Genomic DNA, 19,745 nt, shown 5'->3' with positions numbered 1-19,745 from the left:
TCCACTTCCTCCACTTCCTCAACATCGTCCACTTCGTGAACTTTATCCACTTGCTCCACTTCGTCCACTTCGCCAACTTCGCCAACTTCGTCCACTTCTTCCATTTCGTCCACTTCGTCAAGTTCGGCCCCTTCCTCCACTTCCTCCACTTCCCCCACTTTCTCCACTTCGTCCACTTCGTCCACTTCGTCCACTTCCTCCACTTCCTCCACTTCCTCCACTTCGTCAAGTTCGTCCACTTCCTCCACTTCCTCAACTTTGTCCACTTCGTCCACTTCGTCCACTTTGTCAACTTCGTCCACTTCATCCACTTCGTCCAGTTCTTCCACTTCCTCCACTTCGTCCACATTCTCCACTTCCTCCACTTCGTCAACTTCGTCCACTTCGTCCACTTCGTCCACTTCGTGTGTTTCGTCCACTTCGTCAAGTTTGTCCACTTCCTCCACTTCCTCAAGTTTGTCCACTTCGTCCACTTCGTCCACTTCCTCCATTTCGTCTACTTCCTCCACTTCGTCAACATCATCCATTTCCTCCACTTCCTCCACTTCGTCCATTACGTCCACTTCGTCCACTTCGTCAGGTTCGTCCACTTCCTCCACTTCGTCCACTTCGTCAACTTCGTTCACTTCGTCCACTTCCTCAACTTCCTCAGCTTCGTCCACTGTCTCCACTTCGTCCACTTCGTCCTCTTCGTCCTTTTCTTCATCTTCTTCTTCCACTTCGTCCAATTCGACAACTTCGTCGAGTTCGTCCCCTTCGTCCACTTCGTCAAGTTCGTCCCCTTCGTCTACTTCGTCCACTTCCTCCACTTCCTCCACTTCGTCAACTTCTTCCACTTCGTCCACTTCGTCAACTTCGTCCACTCCCTCAACATCGGCCACTTCCTCAACTTTGTCCACTTGCTCCACTTCCTCCACTTCGTCCATTACGTCAACTTCGCCAACTTCGTCCACTACGTCAACTTCGCCAACTTCGTCCACTACGTCAACTTCGCCAACTTCGTCCACTTCACCATGTCGTCCACTTCGTAGAGTTCGTCCCCTTCCTCCACTTCCTCCCCTTCCTCCACTTTGTCCACTTCGTCCACTTCCTCCACTTCCTCCACTTCGTCCACTTCCTCCACTTTGTCCACTTCGTCCACTTCGTCCAATTCGTCTACTTGTCCATTTCGTCCACTTCGTCAAGTACGTCCACTTCCTCCACTTCGTCCACTTCGTTACTTCGTTAACTTCATCCACTTCCTCCACTTCGTCCAATTCTTCCACTTCCTCCACTTCGTCCACATTCTCCACTTCCTGCACTTCGTCCACTGCGTCTAGTTCGTCCACTGCGTCCAGTTCGTCCACTACCTCCACTTCCTCAAGTTCGTCCACTTCCTCCACTTCCTTCACTTCGTCAACTTCCTCCACTTCCTCCACTTCCTCCATTTCGTATACTTCCTCGACTTCCTCAACATCGTCGATTTCCTCCATTTCCTCAACTTAATTCACTTCATCCACTTGTTCCACTTTGTCAACTTTGTCCACTACCTCCACTTCGTCCATTTCGTCCACTTCGTCCACTTCGTCAGGTTCATCTACTTCCTCCACTTCCTCCACTTCGTCAACTTCGTCAACTTCGTCCCCTTCGTCCACTTCCTCCACTTCCTCCACTTTGTCCACTTCGTCCACTTCGTCCACTTCGTCAACTTCGTCCACTTCCTCCACTTCTTCCACTTCCTCCACTTCCTCCACTTCCTCCACTTCGTGAAGTTCGTCCACTTCGCCAACTTCGTCCACCTCGTCCATTTCGTCCACTTCGTCAAGTTTGTCCCCTTCATCCACTTCCTCCACTTCCTCCACTTTGTCCACTTCCTCCACTTCCTCCACTTCGTCAACTTCGTCCACTTATTCCACTTCTTCGTCCACTTCATCCACTTCGTCCATGTCGTCAACTTCGTCCACTTCGTCCACTTCCTCCTCTTTGTCCACTTCGTCCTCTTCGTCCATTTCGTCCAGTTCGTCCACTTCCTCCACTTCCTCTATTTCCTCCACTTCGTCCACTTTATCAACTTCGTCAACTTCGTCCACTTCGTCAACTTCGTCCACTTCCTCCACTTCGTCCAGTTCTTCCACGTCCTCCACTTCGTCCACATTCACCACTTCCTCCACTTCGTCAACTTCGTCAACTTCGCCCACTTCATCAAGTTCGTCCACTTCCTCCACTTCTTCAAGCACGTCCACTTCGTCCACTATCTCCACTTCCTGAACTTCGTCCACTACCTCCACTTCCTAAGCTTTGTCCACTGTCTCCACTTCGTCCACGTCGTCCTCTTCATCCTTTTCTTCAGCTTCTTCTTCCACTTCGTCCAATTCGTCAACTTCGTGCACTTCGTCAACTTCGTCGAGTTCGTCCCCTTCATCCACTTCGTCCACTTCCTCCACTTCGTCCACTTCTTCCATTTCGTCCACTTCGTCAAGTTCGTCCCCTTCCTCCACTTCCTCCAGTTCCTCCACTTTCTCCACTTCGTCCACTTCCTCCACTTCCTCCACTTCCTCCACTTCTTCCACTTCCTCCACTTCCTCCACTTCGTCAAGTTCGTCCACTTCCTCCACTTCCTCAACTTTGTCCATGTTGTCCACTTTGTCAACTTCGTCCACTTCCTCCACTTCGTCCAATTCTTCCACTTGCTCCACTTCGTCCACATTCTCCACTTCGTCAACTTCGTCCACTGCGTCCACTTCGTCCACTTCGTCCACTTCGTGTGTTTCGTCCACTTCGTCAAGTTCGTCCACTTCCTCCACTTCCTCAAGTTTGTCCACTTCGTCCACTTCCTCCACTTCCTCCATTTCGTCTACTTCCTCCACTTCCTCAACATCATCCATTTCCTCCACTTCCTCCACTTCCTCCACTTCGTCCATTTCGTCCACTTCGTCCACTTCGTCAGGTTCGTCCACTTCCTCCACTTCGTCCACTTCGTCAACTTCGTTTACTTCGTCCACTTCCTCCACTTCCTCAGCTTCGTCCATTGTCTCCACTTCGTCCACTTCGTCCTCTTCGTCCTTTTCTTCATCTTCTTCTTCCACTTCGTCCAATTCGACAACTTCGTCGAGTTCGTCCGCTTCGTCCACTTGGTCAAGTTCGTCCCCTTCGTCTACTTCGTCCACTTCCTCCACTTCCTCCACTTCGTCAACTTCTTCCACTTCGTCCACTTCGTCAACTTCGTCCACTCCCTCAACATCGTCCACTTCCTCAACTTTGTCCACTTGCTCCGCTTCCTCCACTTCGTCCACTACGTCAACTTCGCCAACTTCGTCCACTTCGTCCATGTCGTCCACTTCGTCAAGTTCGTCCCCTTCCTCCACTTCCTCCCTTTCCTCCACTTTGTCCACTTCGTCCACTTCCTCCACTTCCTCCACTTCGTCCACTTCGTCCGCTTCGTCCACTTTGTCCACTTCGTCCACTTCGTCCACTTGTCCACTTCGTCCACTTCGTCAAGTACGTCCACTTCCTCCACTTCGTCCACTTCGTTACTTCGTTAACTTCGTCCAATTCCTCCACTTCGTCCAGTTCTTCCACTTCCTCCACTTCGTCCACATTCTCCACTTCCTGCACTTCGTCAACTTCGTCCACTGCGTCCAGTTCGTCCATTTCGTCCTCTTCGTGCATTTCCTCCACTTCGTCAAGTTCGTCCACTACCTCCACTTCCTCAAGTTCGTCCACTTCCTCCACTTCCTTCACTTCGTCAACTTCCTCCACTTCCTCCACTTCCTCCATTTCGTATACTTCCTTGACTTCCTCAACATCGTCCATTTCCTCCATTTCCTCAACTTAATTCACTTCATCCACTTGTTCCACTTTGTCAACTTTGTCCACCACCTCCACTTCGTCCATTTCGTCCACTTCGTCCACTTCGTCAGGTTCATCTACTTCCTCCACTTCCTCCACTTCGTCAACTTCCTACACTTCGTTCACTTCGTCAACATCGTCCACTTCGTCCACTTCGTCAACTTCTTCCACTTCCTCCACTTCCTCCACGTCCTCCACTTCCTCCACTTCCTCCACTTCCTCCACTTCCTCCATTTCCTCCACTTCCTCCACTTCGTGAACTTCCCCCACTTCGTCCTCTTCGTTTACTTCCTCCACTACCTCCACTTCCTCAGCTTCGTCCACTGTCTCTATTTCCTCCACTTCGTCCTCTTCGTCCTATTCTTCAACTTCTTCCTCCACTTCGTCCGATTCGTCAACTTCGTCGAGTTCGTCCCCTTCGTCCACTTCGTCAACATCGTCAAGTTCGTCCCCTTCATCCACTTCCTCCACATCGTCAACTGCTTCCACTTCGTCCACTTCGTCCACTTTGTCAACTTCGTCCACTTCTTCCACTTCCTCAACATCATCCACTTCGTCCACTTCCTCCACTTCGTCCACTTCTTCTACTTCATCCACTTCGTCCACTTCTTCCACTTGCTCAACATCCTCCACTTTGTCAACTTTGTCCACTTCTTTCACTTCATGCACTTCGTCAACTTCGTTCACTTCGTCCACTTCCTCCACTCCCTCATTCCTCCACTTTGTCCACTTCGTCCACTTCTTCCACTTCGTCCACATCATCCACTTCGTCCACTTCGTCCACGTCATCAACTTCGTCCACTTCCTCCACTTCCTCCACTTCCTCCACTTCGTCCTCTTCGTCCACTTTGTCCACTTCGTCCATTTCGTCCACTTCGTCAAGTTCGTCCCCTTCCTCCACTTTCTCCACTTCCTCCACTTCGTCCTCTTCTTCCACTTCGTCCACTTCAGACACTTCCTCCACTTCGTCCACTTCGTAAACTTCATCAACTTCGTCCACTTCGTCAACCTCGTCCACCTCCTCCACTTCGTCAAGTTCTTCCACTTCCTCCACTTCGTCAACTTCGCCAACTTCGTCCAGGTCGTCCATTTCGTCCACTTCGTCAAGTTTGTCCCCTTCCTCCACTCCCTCCACTTTGTCCACTTCCTCCACTTCCTCCACTTCCTCCACTTCTTCCACTTCCTCCACTTCGTCCTCTTCGTCAACTTCGTCAACTTCGTCCACTTCCTCCACTTCGTCCACTTCCTCCACTTCCTCCACTTCGTCCTCTTCATCCACTTTGTCCACTTCGTCCATTTCGTCCACTTCGTCAAGTTCGTCCCCTTCCTCCACTTCCTCCACTTTCTCCACTTCGTCCACTTCCTCCACTTCGTCCTCTTCTTCCACTTCCTCCACTTCGTCCACTTCGTCCACTTCAGACAGTTCCTCCACTTCGTCCACTTCGTAAACTTCGTCAACTTCGTCCACTTTGTCAACTTCGTCCACTTCCTCCACTTCGTCAAGTTCTTCCACTTCCTCCACTTCGTCCACATTCTCCACTTCACTAGTGCAGAAAGGGGTTTTAACGTCCGATATTTTGGCCTTTTGACGTCCGGCGTACGCCCGACGTTTATGTGGGTGACGTCGCTCAGACGTCCGTTGTGGCAGGACGGACGTCTCTGTAAACGTCCGTTGTGTCAGCACGGACGTCTACATGAACGTCCGTTGTGGCAGGACGGACGTCTCTGTAAAACGTCCGTTGTGTCAGCACGGACGTCTACATGAACGTCCGTTGTGTCATGACGGACGTCGACATGAACGTCCGTTGTGTCAGGAGGGACGTTTACATGAACGTCCGTTGTGTCTGGACGGACGCCTATATAAACGTCCGTTGTTTCTGGACGGACGTCTATATATACGTCCGCCTCCTCCCCCCTGACGTCTACCTTGCTGAAATGTTTTAGGTAGGAGCTGGGGGGTGGACGTCCGTGTGTGCACTGACAGACGTCTGTAGACGTCCGACTGTGCACTAACGGACGTCTACTGGGCGTTTTTTTTTTTAAAAATTAGTTTATTTTTTCAATAAAACCACACCTGAAAAGCAGAAAAATGTCCCAGAACAATTTTGCAATAATATAAAAATGCGTTTTATATAAACAAAGTTCTACTTAATGTGGAGTTCAATCCACTACCAAACTATCAACATAAAACTTAAACTAAAAAACTAAACAATGTTCAACAAGAAATATAACTATTCCTAACTCCATCTTTGCAGAAGATAAGCGGTCCACTCCTGCCTTATCTGTTTAATTGTGTCTTCTGTAATAGGCGATGTAGTCTTGAAGCGCTGCAAAATTCAACAAAGATTCATTATTGTTTCATATATAGTTGTAGATGAATATGATTTGTAATGTATTGAAGGTATATATCATTACCTCATTCCAGTCATCTGTAATGACTGCTCGAATGATGGTCTTAATCCAACACATCACATAGAAGCCACATTCCCATGAATCTACCTGGTGGTTACACTAAAATAACAAACTAAATAGTTAAGAATTTAGATCATTCAATAACATAAATGAAAAGGAAACGTTAAATGACTTACAACCTTTGGATACAAAACTTGAACCAGTTGACCACGAGATTTACCAATAACTCTGTACAGATTGAAAACACAAAGTATAATTAATATGACTATTTTATCATAAAAGTTGAAGGTGAACATCAAATTCAAAGTCATTTTTGGAGAAACACTTACCCTTGAAGCATGGTTCTCAACTCAGTTTTCATCCTCCTGTGCAACGAACAAAAAAATATAATTTTACATTGTTTGGGAAGGATTACCATCAGCTGCCAGTGCGACCTATCACGAAGGACAAATAGTTATTCAACTAATTAACGAAACTATAATAATAAACTGACCACATATAACAACACCTACCCGTCAATGTATGGCACAAGGTATACGTCTCTTTTTGACTCATCCATCCATGTTTGCAAATAATCTTGTCTGTTTTGAAGTGTGTTACCAGACGGTTGAATGGTCTGAGGTTCAACAAATCCGTACATGGAAGACCGACCTTGGTCTACAACGATTGTGTCCATGTACCTAAAACAACAAAGTTAAGTTGTTAGAAACTATATAACAATGTAAATAAAAGTAATATGAAAGACCAAATTGAGTAACTTACATGCACCACAGCTGAATGATGGAAATATTCAACATCCTGTCTCCCCCAATCACCTCCAATGCATCAGAAAATGTGATATAAACTGGCACATGTGGGGGAAGACCAAATACCCTCAAATCCCAGTAGACTTCTAATGATGCTTTCTTTAATTTGGGTAATTTTGTCACTAACTTTGATAGAGGATCATCCTCCGCTTCAGCCATCTCATCATCTTCATGTATGACTGTATCATGAATTGGCTGCTTCTGAGGACGTGTGAACTGAAGATAAGAATTTACGTCAAAGCTTTGTCAACAATTATATGAAGAATAAACATAGAAATACTATTTTAAAAGACATTATACCTGTGGAGTAGCGATGTGGGACATGATCAATGCTCTAGGCCATGCAATAAATGATCCTATGGCCTCCCCCACAAAGTTAATTTCTGGAGTGGGTACAGGCACCTGAGCCTGGGGATCCCGAACCTCGTCAATGGTCACACGCACGTGCTGGGGTAATATGGCAACACCATGAATGCTCTCCCCTCCCTCAAGCACTCGTCCGACAGCCACAATGCGTGGGGGATCCCCATCAACCAACAGCTCATATTGACCGCTATACTGAGTGGGGTCTACAGCAGAGCATGATCCTTTAGTGCTGACACGAGGTGGTGTGAGAGTTTCATCGACCCCCATGTCGCCTTGCGTCATGGAATGCAGCTTTTCTTCAAGCGCTCTTTGTATTTGTTTTTGTTCTTGTAGCTGCTCCATGAATCGTTGCTCCATTGATCTCATGCTTTGGTTGAGTCTTTCCTCCCATTGAAGATCCATCTGCCTCAGTGTCTCCTGACTCATTGATTGGGGGGTTTTCTGTGTAGGGCCAAAATACTCACGAAGACCAATCGCCCCAGGAACTCCACGTACACGTCCTGGGTGCTCGGGCCTTCCAATGGCCGTTGTCAGAATGTCGTCCCTACCTTGGCCAGCAAATGTGCCTTGAGTCTGCTGCTCAACCAACTCATCCTGCACATAAAAAAACCAAGTTACTTAGAAGACATGCTGTGATAGATACACAATCAAATAACTGCTTATAATTTGAACTTACAATTCTCTGTGAGATCAAGGCAGCTGAGGAAGATGTCATGTTCCCATCAGATTTAGTCCGAGCAGCCTTCCACAGCTCGTACCTAGCAGGTGCAGGTGCTAGGTCGGGCGACTCAAGTCCCAAGGCATCGGCTCTAGACTTTCTCAGTTTCTTCTCCAATTTTGCATATCCACCTCGTGATAACAAGTGGGGTGCGTCGTTTAACTTTTGTCTTTCTTGGGCGGCTAACCTTTTATCCTGTGAAACCATGTATATAAGTAAGTGTATAATCATAAAAACTCAATGAAAGGCGATCTTAAGAAACATACCTTCCATTCCTCAGACTCTCTAGATGCACGAAACTGCATCCAATCCTCCTCTGTGAAGGTATAATGCTGAGATGGATTTTCATGTTGTCTATCTCCAAAGACATATAGTCGTGTCAGCCTTGTCTTGAAATCCCTCCATCTTATCGCTATATGCGATAACACTTTCTTTCTGATTTGCATTGTGTTTGGAATATCAAAATGTTGCTGTTTAAAACCAAAAACTTGTTACCAAAAGAAAACATAACAGATAAGTATATCACAAATTGCATGAAGTATAAACATACCTGAACATCTTGCCATAAGAGGTTCTTGTCGACCTCTGGGACGTCATCCCAACATGCATGAAGGATAGAGACATGACTTTTTGCTAACTTGCCCAGATAACTCCTAAACCTATCAGCATTTGGCCCTGATGGATGACCTGATCTGGGGTCAATGTCAACATGCCTCCTCTGACCATCCACGCGTCCGGATGTCACATCTGCCACTCGGGTGACGCCTCGTCCACGTCTGCTCTTTCCCGATCCTGAGTCTGAGGCCGACATACCTAAAAAAATTATACAACGTTAGTAATAATTCAATTATGATGAACATACATATAAAGTCAATAAAAGTGAAAATATTAACCTATTAATTAATTGTTTTTTCCCAAATGCCTTCGTTGTGATCACTACGAATTGCCTGCATTACATCGGCAACGTCATCAACTGGGTCTTCAGTGGGTCTACATGCAACAGATGTTGTCTCAAGTATATCAAGAGAATCGTCATCCTCATGTCCATGCATGTTTCTACCTTCTAAAACCACTGACCATTTGTTATTCGATGGATCACTTACGTAGAATATTTGTCTTGCTTGACTAGCCATGATAAATGGTTCATCAGTGTAATTCATCTTGTTCAAGTCTACCAATGTGAAACCAAGGTCATCCATCATGACACCAGAATTTATATCAACCAATTTACACTTGAAAACTGGTACTCTAAAAGTAACATAATCAACTTCCCATATTTCTTGTATTATTCCAAAATAACTGATGGATGCTGTGATTGGATTTTTGTCTTTAGAACTAGCAAAGTGCACAGCCTCAGCTTGTAGTGTGACGCCACTATTTTGAACTCTGCTTTTGTCATCTTCTACCTTTGTCTGAAATGAAATATTGTTTATATAGTACCCACCATATGTAATGACCTCTGTGTTCGGCCCACGAGATAACCTCAATAAAGTTTCAGAAACATGTGGAGTCGCATACATCTTTTTCTTAAACCATCCCAAGAAGGTTTTCACATGTTCATTAAGATGCCATTTTTCACTCATTTTTGGGTTTGCTGCCTTTATTTCATTAACGTGGTCAGAAATGTAAGGAATCACATCAACAGTGTTGTTTAAGACGTACAAATGAGCTTGGTCAATTTCTTTTCTGCTAACACTTTGAATTCTCACACCTCGAACACCCTTACCTTCACATTTTCCTTCATTTTTGCTCTTCGGAAGACCGACGGGTTCACAAGATGGCATATAACTTGAACAAAATTCAATGGCTTCTTCTGCAACGTATCGCTCTATGATTGAAGCTTCTGGTCTATACTGATTCTTGACATATCCCTTTAAGATCTTCATGTATCTTTCAACTGGGTACATCCACCTTAAGAAGACCGGCCCACATATTCGAATTTCTCTGACTAGATGAACAATCAAATGTACCATGATGTCAAAAAAGGAAGGTGGAAAATACATCTCCAATTGACATAGTAGTCTTATTCCCTCATTTTCCAATTCATCTAAACTTCGAGGGTCAACAACTTTCTTGCAAATGGCATTAAAGAAAAAACTCAGACGTGTCAGAATACCCCTAACAGAAGGAGGTAATATACCTCGAATAACAACTGGTAACAACTGTTGCATCAATACATGACAATCGTGAGACTTTAAACCAACTAGCTTTAAGTCTTGCATAGACACAAGGTTACTAATGTTTGAAGAATAACCTTGCGGAACCTTCACACTTCTTAAACAGTTACAAAAACTTTGTTTTTCTTTTTTGGAAAGTGTGTGACAGGCTGGGGGCAGATAGGTGCGTCTTCCTATTATCTGTGGATGTAACTCAGATCGGATTCCCATGTCAGCCAAATCTTGTCTTGCTTTTATTCCGTCTTTGGTCTTCCCTTTGACGTTTAATAAAGTTCCGATAACACTGTCACAAACATTTTTTTCAACGTGCATCACATCAATACAATGTCTAACATCAAGTTCACACCAATATGGAAGCTTAAAAAATATCGATCGTTTCTTCCAGATGTTCTTTGCATAGGTACTTTTATGATGTTTTCCAAACACAATGTCAATGTTTTTCACTTCGTTGTACACCTCTTCACCATTCCGGGGTCTGCACACAACCTCATCCTCAGCACTTCCATTAAATGCTTTTTTCAATCTACGATAAGGATGATTACGAGGAAGAAATTTTCGATGTCTTGTATATACTGTCTTCTGACCATGCTTCAACTGAAGGTAACTAGTGTTTTCTTCACATATGGGACATGCAAAATGACCTTTAACACTATAACCGCTCAAGTTTCCATATGCTGGGAAATCATTTATAGTGCAAAACAACATTGCACGCAAACGAAACTGTTCCTGAACATGTGAGTCAAACACGTCGATGCCTTCTTCCCACAACAATTTCAAATCATCAATTAAAGGTGCTAAGTAAACATCAATGTCATTTCCAGGTTGTCTAGGACCCGATATCATCATGGACAACATCACATATTTTCTCTTCATGCACAACGAAGGAGAAAGATTGTAAATCATCAACATAACTGGCCACGAACTGTGTTTGCTACTTAAGTTTCCATAAGGATTCATACCATCAGTTGCAAGTGCAAGCCTTAAGTTTCTTGGATCTGCACCAAATTCAGGAAATTTGTCATCAATCTTTTTCCATTGTGGAGAATCAGCAGGGTGTCGAAGAAGATTATCGCACTTTCTTTCGTCAGAGTGCCATTTAAGGTTCTTTGCATCTTCTTTAACAGAGAACATACGTTTGAACCTAGGTATTATAGGCAAATACCACATCACCTTAGCAGGTGCACCATCATTACCTTCATCACCAGTGACTCTGTCAGATTTCTTTTTAAAACGGGATAAACCACATGTTGGACAATACTTTAACGAAGCAAACTCCTTTGTGTACAAAACACAATCATTAGGACAAGCATGTATCTTTCGATATTCAAGACCCATTGGACATAAAATTTTTTTGGCCTCGTAATTACGAATAGGTAGAGTATTATTTTCTGGAAGCATCTCCTTCAACAACTCCAACAACTCGGTGAAACTTTTATCGGTCCATCCATTCCTTGCTTTTAAACTAAATAATTTTAAAGTTGAAGACAGACGTGTAAAGTTCGAGCATCCTGGGAACAACGGTTGCTCTGAATCATTAATAAGAGAATCATACAAATTAGCCCTTACAAAATTTCTTCACCGACATCACGTATCATGTCCTCTAAATGGTCACTCATCCATTCTTCCACATAATCCGTTCCTCGTGACGTGGTTTGCTGCTCCAGTAGTTCTCCATGCCAAGTCCAAACGGTATAAGTCCTCATTATGCCGTACATGAATAGATGGTCACGCACATTGCCTAAGTCTTGCCGTATTTGATTAAGACAACGCACACAAGGACAAAAAATATTTCCCGTTGACGGACTTAGCATTTGTTCAACGTATTGCAAGAACTTCGAAACACCCTTCTCATACTCTTCACTGATGCGACGTTCCTTCATCCAGCTTCGATCCATACTATGTTCGTAAAATCATTAGTTCAAGTGTTTTAACTCTCACAAGGTTAGGCCCTACCCATTCAAAAAAACTAATTTTCATAATTATATCAGCCACGTGCATTGAAGTCTACATCATAAAATTGATAGATTTCGGCAGCATTTCGCATTGGTCTCCGAAATACACGAAATGAGAGTAGTCAACGATGACCACAATCAAATATGCATCCGGAGAACAACACAAGTACTGAACCGAAATTTTATCAATCTTATCCTTAAACTCCAAATGACATGGAATTGCAAATTATGGAAATTAATTTTCTCAAACTGTCCAATCGGACAATTCAAAATTTAACACAAACGATTAAAAGATTAATCGTTTGTCTTAAATTTCAAACGGGAACTAAGTGTCACTCAATGATTTGATACTATATAATACACAACTAATACAGATATATTCAAAAGCCAATTACGCAGTCACATTTTACAGTAAAAAACGTGCATTCACAAAACTCAATTACATGCATACAAAAAAATTTCAACCAACAAGCTAACCTGGAAAGTAGATTCGAAATGAAAATGATGAAAACGGAGGAGTGAACGGCCTAAAACGCAGTCCAAAAACAGTCAAAGAAGCCTCCAAGAACACGCAAGAGTCTACAAAAAAACGGACCGAAAACGATTTTTAATCGGTTCAAATCAAAGGTATTTCATCACAGAGCAATGTAATCGGATTGAAAATGAATTTAAACGGTCCAAAAACGAGAAAACTCACCTGGAAATCAATGGCGCAGCAGCGTTTTGCGGAGGAAGACGATGAACAGTGCGTTTCCAAACGTTAACTGTCACTGGTTCGCGGGAGCACGATATTATACTCTTAGACGTCCGGCGAGCTTGTGGACGGACGTCTATAAGAGTATAGACGTCCGGTTCGTCACTAATGTGACGTCTTTGATGATTTAAAAATGATATTCGCGGGTGGGTTTAAACGTCCGTCCTTGGGTGCGCCGACGTCTGTAATATGATAAACGTCCGTTTTGGGGAGCTGACGTCTATTATATTGAACAAACTGAACGTTTCAACTCCCCATGGCAGATCCTCAACGTCCGTCCTACGAGGGCTCTGACGTCTATAATAGTATAAACGTCGGGCCCCGCATATGGGACGTCTCTGGACCTGAAGAGAATTAAATATCCACCCACCCTTGTCAGTACATTAAACGTCCGTTATACGGGCTCGGACGTCTATAATATTATAGACGTCCGTGCCCTCGTAGGACTGACGTTGAGGGCCTGAAGAGAATTAAATATCCAACCACCCTGTCAGTACCTTAAACGTCCGTTATAGGGGCACGGACGTCTGTGTTTATTATAGACGTCCGAGCCCTCCCAAAACGGACGTGTAAGTTCCCTACTTGGGAAATTGAAACGTTCAGCCTCGTAGACGTCCGTCCCCCTGAGACGGACGTCTAAGGGCTGGAATGGGTATAAACGTTCAGCCTTTTAACGTCCGTCTCCGAGGACGGACGTTCGCTAGAGTATAAACGTCCGTCTCGGCCAGGGACGGACGTTCAAAGCCTGCAAATGGTTTTCACTGTTCAGCCAAATGAACGTCCGTCACTTAGGACGGACGTTCACTCAAGTATAAACGTCCGTCTCGGCCAGGGACGGACGTTCAAAGCCTGCAAATGGTTTTCACTGTTCAGCCAAATGAACGTCCGTCACTTAGGACGGACGTTCACTCAAGTATAAACGTCCGTCTCGGCCACGAACGGACGTTCAAAGCCTGCAAATGGTTTTCACTGTTCAGCCAAATGAACGTCCGTCACTTAGGACGGACGTTCACTCAAGTATAAACGTCCGTCTCGGCCAGGGACGGACGTTCAAAGCCTGCACATGGATTTTCACTGTTCAGCCCAATAAACGTCCGTCACCTAGGACGGACGTTCACTCAAGTTTAAACGTCCGTCTCGGGCAAGGACGGACGTTCAAAGAGCTGATAGGTGTTTACTAGTTCAGCCTATTAAACGTCCGTCCCCCAGGACGGACATCCATAACATTATAAACGTCCGTCGCGACCAAGGACGGACGTCCAAAGGGCTGACCCGTGTTCACTTTGTTCAGCCTATAAACGTCCGTCTCCAAGGACGGACGTTCATAACATTATAGACGTCCGGCTAGCCCCAGGACGGACGTCTACAGTTCCACTTATTTACTAATATGCCACCGGTCAATTATATACGTTGGGGCTTTTGTGGACGGACGTCTATTGGGAGACGTTAAAACCCCTTTCTGCACTAGTGCTTCCTCCACTTCCTCAACTTCGTCCACTGCGTCCACTTCGTCCACTGCGTGCACTTCGTCCACTTCGTCCACTTCGTGCATTTCGTCCACTTCGTCAAGTTCGTCCACTTCCTCAAGTTCGTCCACTTCCTCCACTTCCTCCACTTCCTCCACTTGCTCCATTATGTCTACTTCCTCCACTTCCTCAACATCGTCCATTTCCTGAACTTAATTCACTTCATCCACTTCTTACACTTTGTCAACTTTGTCCACTTCCTACACTTCGTCCACTTCGTCAAGTTCTTCCACTTCCTCCACTTCCTCCATTTCCTCCACTTCCTCCACTTCGTCCACTTCCTCCATTTCCTGGACTTCATCCACTTCTTCCACTTTGTCAACTTTGTCCACTTCCTACACTTCGTCCACTTCGTCAAGTTCTTCCACTTTTTCCACTTCCTCCACTTCCTCCACTTCGTCCACTTCCTCCATTTCCAGAACTTCCTCCACTTCCTCCACTTCCTGAACTTCGTCCATTTCGTCAACTTCGTTCACTTCGTACACTTCCACCACTTCCTCAGCTTCGTCCACTGTCTCCACTTCGTCCTCTTCGTCCTTTTCTTCAACCTCATCTTCCACTTCGTCCGATTCGTCAACTTCGTCGACTTCATCCCCTTCGTCCACTTGGTCAACTACGTCAACTTCGTCCCCTTCATCCACTTCGTCCACTTCCTCCACTTCGTGAACTTATTCCACTTCGTCCACTTCGTCAACATCGTCCACTTCCTCCACTTCCTCAACATCGTCCACTTTCTCCACTTCGTCAACTTCTTCCACTTCGTCCACTTCCTCCACTTCCTCAACATCGACCACTTCCTCCACTTCCTCAACATCGTCCACTTCCTCCACTTCGTCAACTTTGTCCACTTCGCCAACTTCGCCAACTTCGTCCACTTCATCCACTTCGTCCACTTCGTCAAGTTTGTGCCCTTCCTCCACTTCCTCCACTTCCTCCACTTCGTCCACTTCTTCCACTTCCTCCACTTCCTCCACTTCGTCCACTTCCTCCACTTCCTCGACTTCGTCCTCTTCGTCAACTTCGTCCATTTCCTCCACTTCGTCCACTTTGTCCACTTCCTCCACATCGTCCACTTCCTCCACTACGTCCAGTTCTTCCACTTCCTTCACTTCGTCCACATTCTCCACTTCCTCCACTTCGTCAACTTCGTCCACTTCCTCCAGTTCCTCAAGTTCGTCCACTTCCTCCACTTCCTCCATTTCATCTACTTCCTCCACTTCCTCAACATTGTCCATTTCCTCCACTTCCTCAATTTAATTCACTTCAACCACTTCTTCCACTTTATCAACTTTGTCCACTTCCTCCACTTCGTCCATTTCGCCCACTTCGTCAGGTTCGTCCACTTCCTCCACTTCCTCCTCTTCCTCCACTTCGTCCACTTCTTCCACTTCTTCCACTTCATCCACTTTCTCCACTTCCTCCACTTCTTCCACTTCGTTCACTTCGTCAAATTCGTCCACTTCTTCCACTTCCTCCACTTCCTCCACTTCGTCAACTTCCTCCATTTCCTCCACTTCCTCCACTTCCTGAACTTCGTCCACTTCCTCCACTTTGTCCACTTCGTCAACTTCGTTCACTTCGTCGACTTCCTCCACTTCCTCAGCTTTGTCCACTGTCTCCACTTCATCCACTTCGTCCTCTTCGTCCTTTTCTTCATCTTCTTCTTCCACTTCGTCCAATTCGTCAACTTCATCGAGTTCATCCCCTTCGTCCACTTCGTCAACTTCGTGAAGTTCGTCCCCTTCGTCCACTTCCTCCACTTCGTCAAGTTCTTCCACTTCGTCCACTTCGTCCACTTCGTCCGCTTCGTCTACTTCGTCAACTTCGCCAACTTCGTCTACTTCATCCATTTCGTTTACTTCGTCATGTTCGTCTCCTTCCTCCACATCCTCCACTTTGTCCGCTTCCTCCACTTCCTCCACTTCCTCCACATCGTCTACTTCGTTCACTTCCTCCACTTCGTCCACTTCGCCCACTTCGTCCACGTCGTCAACTTCGTCCACTTCCTCCACTTCCTCCACTTCGTCCTCTTCGTCCAGTTCGTCCAGTTCGTCCACTTCCTCCACATTCTCCACTTCCTCCACTTCTTCAAGTTCGTCCACTACCTCCACTTCCTGAACTTCGTCCATTTCTTCCACTTCCTCAGCTTCGTCCACTGTCTCCACTTCGTCCACTTCGTCATCTTCGTCCTCGTCGTCCTTTTCTTCATCTTCTTCTTCCACTTCGTCCAATTCGTCAACTTCGTCGAGTTTGTCCCCTTCGTCCACTTCGTCAACTTCGTCCAGTTCGTCCCGTTCGTCCACTTCCTCCAGTTCGTCCAATTCGTCAACTTCTTCCACTTCGTCCACTTCGTCAACTTCGTCCACTTCCTCCACTTCCTCAACATCGTCCACTTCCTCCACTTCGTCAACTTTGTCCACTTGCTCCACTTCCTCCACTTTGTCCACTTCGTCAATTTCGCCAACTTCGTCCATTCCGTCCACTTCGTCATGCTCGTCCCCTTCCTCCACTTCATCCACTTTGTCCACTTCGTACACTTGCTCCACTTCCTCAGCTTCGTCCACTGTCTCCACTTCGTCCTCTTCGTCCTATTCTTCATCTTCTTCCTCCACTTCGTCCGATTCGTCAACTTCGTCGAGTTCGTTCCCTTCGTCCACTTCTTCAACATCGTCATGTTCGTCCCCTTCGTCCACTTCCTCCACTTCTTCCTCTTCCTCCACTTCCTCCATTTCGTCTACTTCCTCCACGTCCTCAACATCGTCCATTTCCACCATATCCTGAACTTAATTCAATTCATCCACTTCTTCCACTTTGTCAACTTTGTCCACTTCCTACACTTCGTCCACTTCGTCAAGTTCTTCCACTTCCTCCACTTCCTCCACTTCTTCCACTTCGTTCACTTCGTCAACTTCGTCCACTTCTTCCACTTCCTCCACTTCCTCCACTTCGTCAACTTCCTCCATTTCCTCCACTTCCTCCACTTCCTGAACTTCGTCCACTTCCTCCACTTCGTCAACTTCGTTTACTTCGTCCACTTCCTCAGCTTCGTCCACTGTCTCCACTTCATCCACTTCGTCCTCTTCGTCCTTTTCTTCATCTTCTTCTTCCACATCGTCCAATTCGTCAACTTCATCGAGTTCATCCCCTTCGTCCACTTCGTCAACTTCGTGAAGTTCGTCCCCTTCGTCCACGTCCTCCACTTCGTCAAGTTCTTCCACTTCGTCTACTTCCTCCACTTCCTCAACATCGTCGTCCACTTCCTCCACTTTGTCAACTTTGTCCACTTGCTCCACTTCGTCCACTTCATCTACTTCGTCAACTTCGCCAACTTCGTCCACTACATCTACTTCGTCAACTTCGCCAACTTCGTCCACTTCATTCATTTCGTCCACTTCATCATGTTCGTCCCCTTCCTCCACTTCCTCCACTTTGTCCACTTCGTCCACTTCGTCCACTTCCTCCATTTCCTCCACTTCGTCCACTTGGTCCACCTCCTTCACTTCGTCCACTTCGTCCACTTCGTCCACGTCGTCCACTTCGTCCACTTCCTCCACTTCCTCCACTTCGTCCTCTTCGTCCAGTTCGTCCACTTCCTCCACTTCCTCTATTTCCTCCACTTCGTCAACTTCGTCCACTTACTCCACTTCGTCCAGTTCTTCCACTTCCTCCACTTCCTCCACATTCTCCACTTCCTCCACTTCTTCAAGTTCGTCCACTTCGTCCACTACCTCCACTTCCTGAACTTCGTCCACTTCTTCCACTTCCTCAGCTTCGTCCACTGTCTCCACTTCGTCCACTTCGTCATCTTCGTCCTCTTCGTCCTTTTCTTCATCTTCTTCTTCCACTTCGTCCAATTCGTCCACTTCGTCGACTTTTTCCCCTTCGTCCACTTCGTCAACTTCGTCCAGTCCGTCCCCTTCGTCCACTTCCTCCACTTCGTCCAATTCGTCAACTTCTTCCACTTCGTCCACTTCGTCAACTTCCTGACCTTCCTCCCCTTCCTCAACATCGTCCACTTCCTCCACTTCGTCAACTTTGTCCACTTGCTCCACTTCCTCCACTTTGTCCACTTCGTCAATTTCGCCAACTTCGTCCATTTCGTCCACTTCGTCATGTCCGTCCCCTTCCTCCACTTCCTCCACTTTGTCCACTTCGTACACTTCCTCCACTTCCTCAGCTTCGTCCTTTGTCTCCACTTCGTCCACTTCGTCCTCTTCGTCCTATTCTTCATCTTCTTCCTCCACTTCGTCCGATTCGTCAACTTCGTCGAGTTCGTCCCCTTCGTCCACTTCGTCAACATTGTCAAGTTCGTCCCCTTCGTCCACTTCGTCCACTTCCTCCACTTCGTCAACTGCTTCCACTTCGTCTACTACGTCCACTTCGTCCACTTCCTTCGCTTCCTCCACTTCCTTCATTTCGTCTACTTCCTCCACTTTCTCAACATCGTCCATTTCCTCTACTTCCTCAACTTAATTCACTTCATCCACTTCTTCCACTTTGTCAACTTGCCACTTCCTACACTTCCTCCACTTCGTTCATTTCGTCCATTTCATCCACTTCGTCCACTTCGTCAGGTTCGTCCACTTCCTCCACTTCGTCCACTTCGTCAACTTCGTCCACTTCGTCCACTTCTTCCACATTGTCCACTTCCTCCACTTCCTCCACTTCCTCCATTTCCTCCACTTCCTCCACTTCCTGAACTTTTTCCACTTCCTCCACTTTGTCCACTTCGTCAACTTCGTTTACTTCGTCCACTTCCTCCACTTCCTCAGTTTCGCCCACTGTCTCCACTTCGTCCACTTCGTGCTCTTCGTCGTTTCCTTCATCTTCTTCTTCCATTTCGTCCAGTTTGTCAACTTCGTCGAGTTCGTCCCCTTCGTCCACTTCGTCAACATCGTCCACTTCCTCAACTTTGTCCACTTGCTCAACTTCCTCCACTTCGTCCACTTCGTCAACTTCGCCAACTTCGTCCACTTCGTCTATTTCGTCCACTTCGTCAAGTTCGTCCCCTTCCTCCACTTCCTCCACTTCTTCCACTTTGTCCACTTCGTCCATTTCGTCCACTTCGTCCACTTCGTCCACTTCTTCCACTTCTTCCACTTCGTCCACTTCGTCCACTTCGTACACTTAGTCCACTTTCTCCACTTCGTCCATTTCGTCCACTTCGTCAAGTTCGTCCACTCCTGCACTTCCTCCACTTCCTCCA

At 46.2% G+C, this 19,745-nt stretch overlaps 1 protein-coding gene across 1 annotated transcript; it reads right to left on the bottom strand.

The window, feature by feature from the left end:
• Positions 1-5,908: 5,908 nt before the first annotated feature.
• LOC148195175 (uncharacterized) lies at positions 5,909-7,445 on the bottom strand. Its single transcript, XM_088093959.1, has 6 exons — positions 7,003-7,445; positions 6,753-6,920; positions 6,570-6,674; positions 6,420-6,468; positions 6,244-6,339; positions 5,909-6,155 (listed from the first exon to the last, which is right to left on the bottom strand). The coding sequence occupies exons 1-6, from the start codon at positions 7,203-7,205 to the stop codon at positions 6,066-6,068; spliced, it is 711 nt and encodes a 236-aa protein (XP_087950085.1). The 5' UTR covers positions 7,206-7,445; the 3' UTR covers positions 5,909-6,065.
• Between the last annotated feature and the right edge of the window lie 12,300 nt (positions 7,446-19,745).

Source organism: Vigna umbellata, chromosome 7 (assembly GCF_029865625.1).
Source record: "Vigna umbellata cultivar VRB3 chromosome 7, Vumbellata_1.0, whole genome shotgun sequence".
Classification (NCBI taxonomy): Eukaryota; Viridiplantae; Streptophyta; class Magnoliopsida; order Fabales; family Fabaceae; genus Vigna; species Vigna umbellata.
Note: the sequence above shows the minus strand (reverse complement) of the source record. Positions and strands in the feature narration are given on the sequence as shown.

Excerpts from the sequence above, each read along its gene's own strand:
- LOC148195175 (XM_088093959.1), bottom strand. The coding sequence starts at position 7,205 with ATGGCTGAAGCGGAGGATGATCCTCTATCAAAGTTAGTGACAAAATTA. Across the intron at positions 6,675-6,752 it reads CTTGTGCCATACATTGACGG|GTCGCACTGGCAGCTGATGG; the intron begins GTAGGTGTTGTT and ends CCTTCGTGATAG. Across the intron at positions 6,340-6,419 it reads TTCAAGTTTTGTATCCAAAG|TGTAACCACCAGGTAGATTC; the intron begins GTTGTAAGTCAT and ends TTGTTATTTTAG.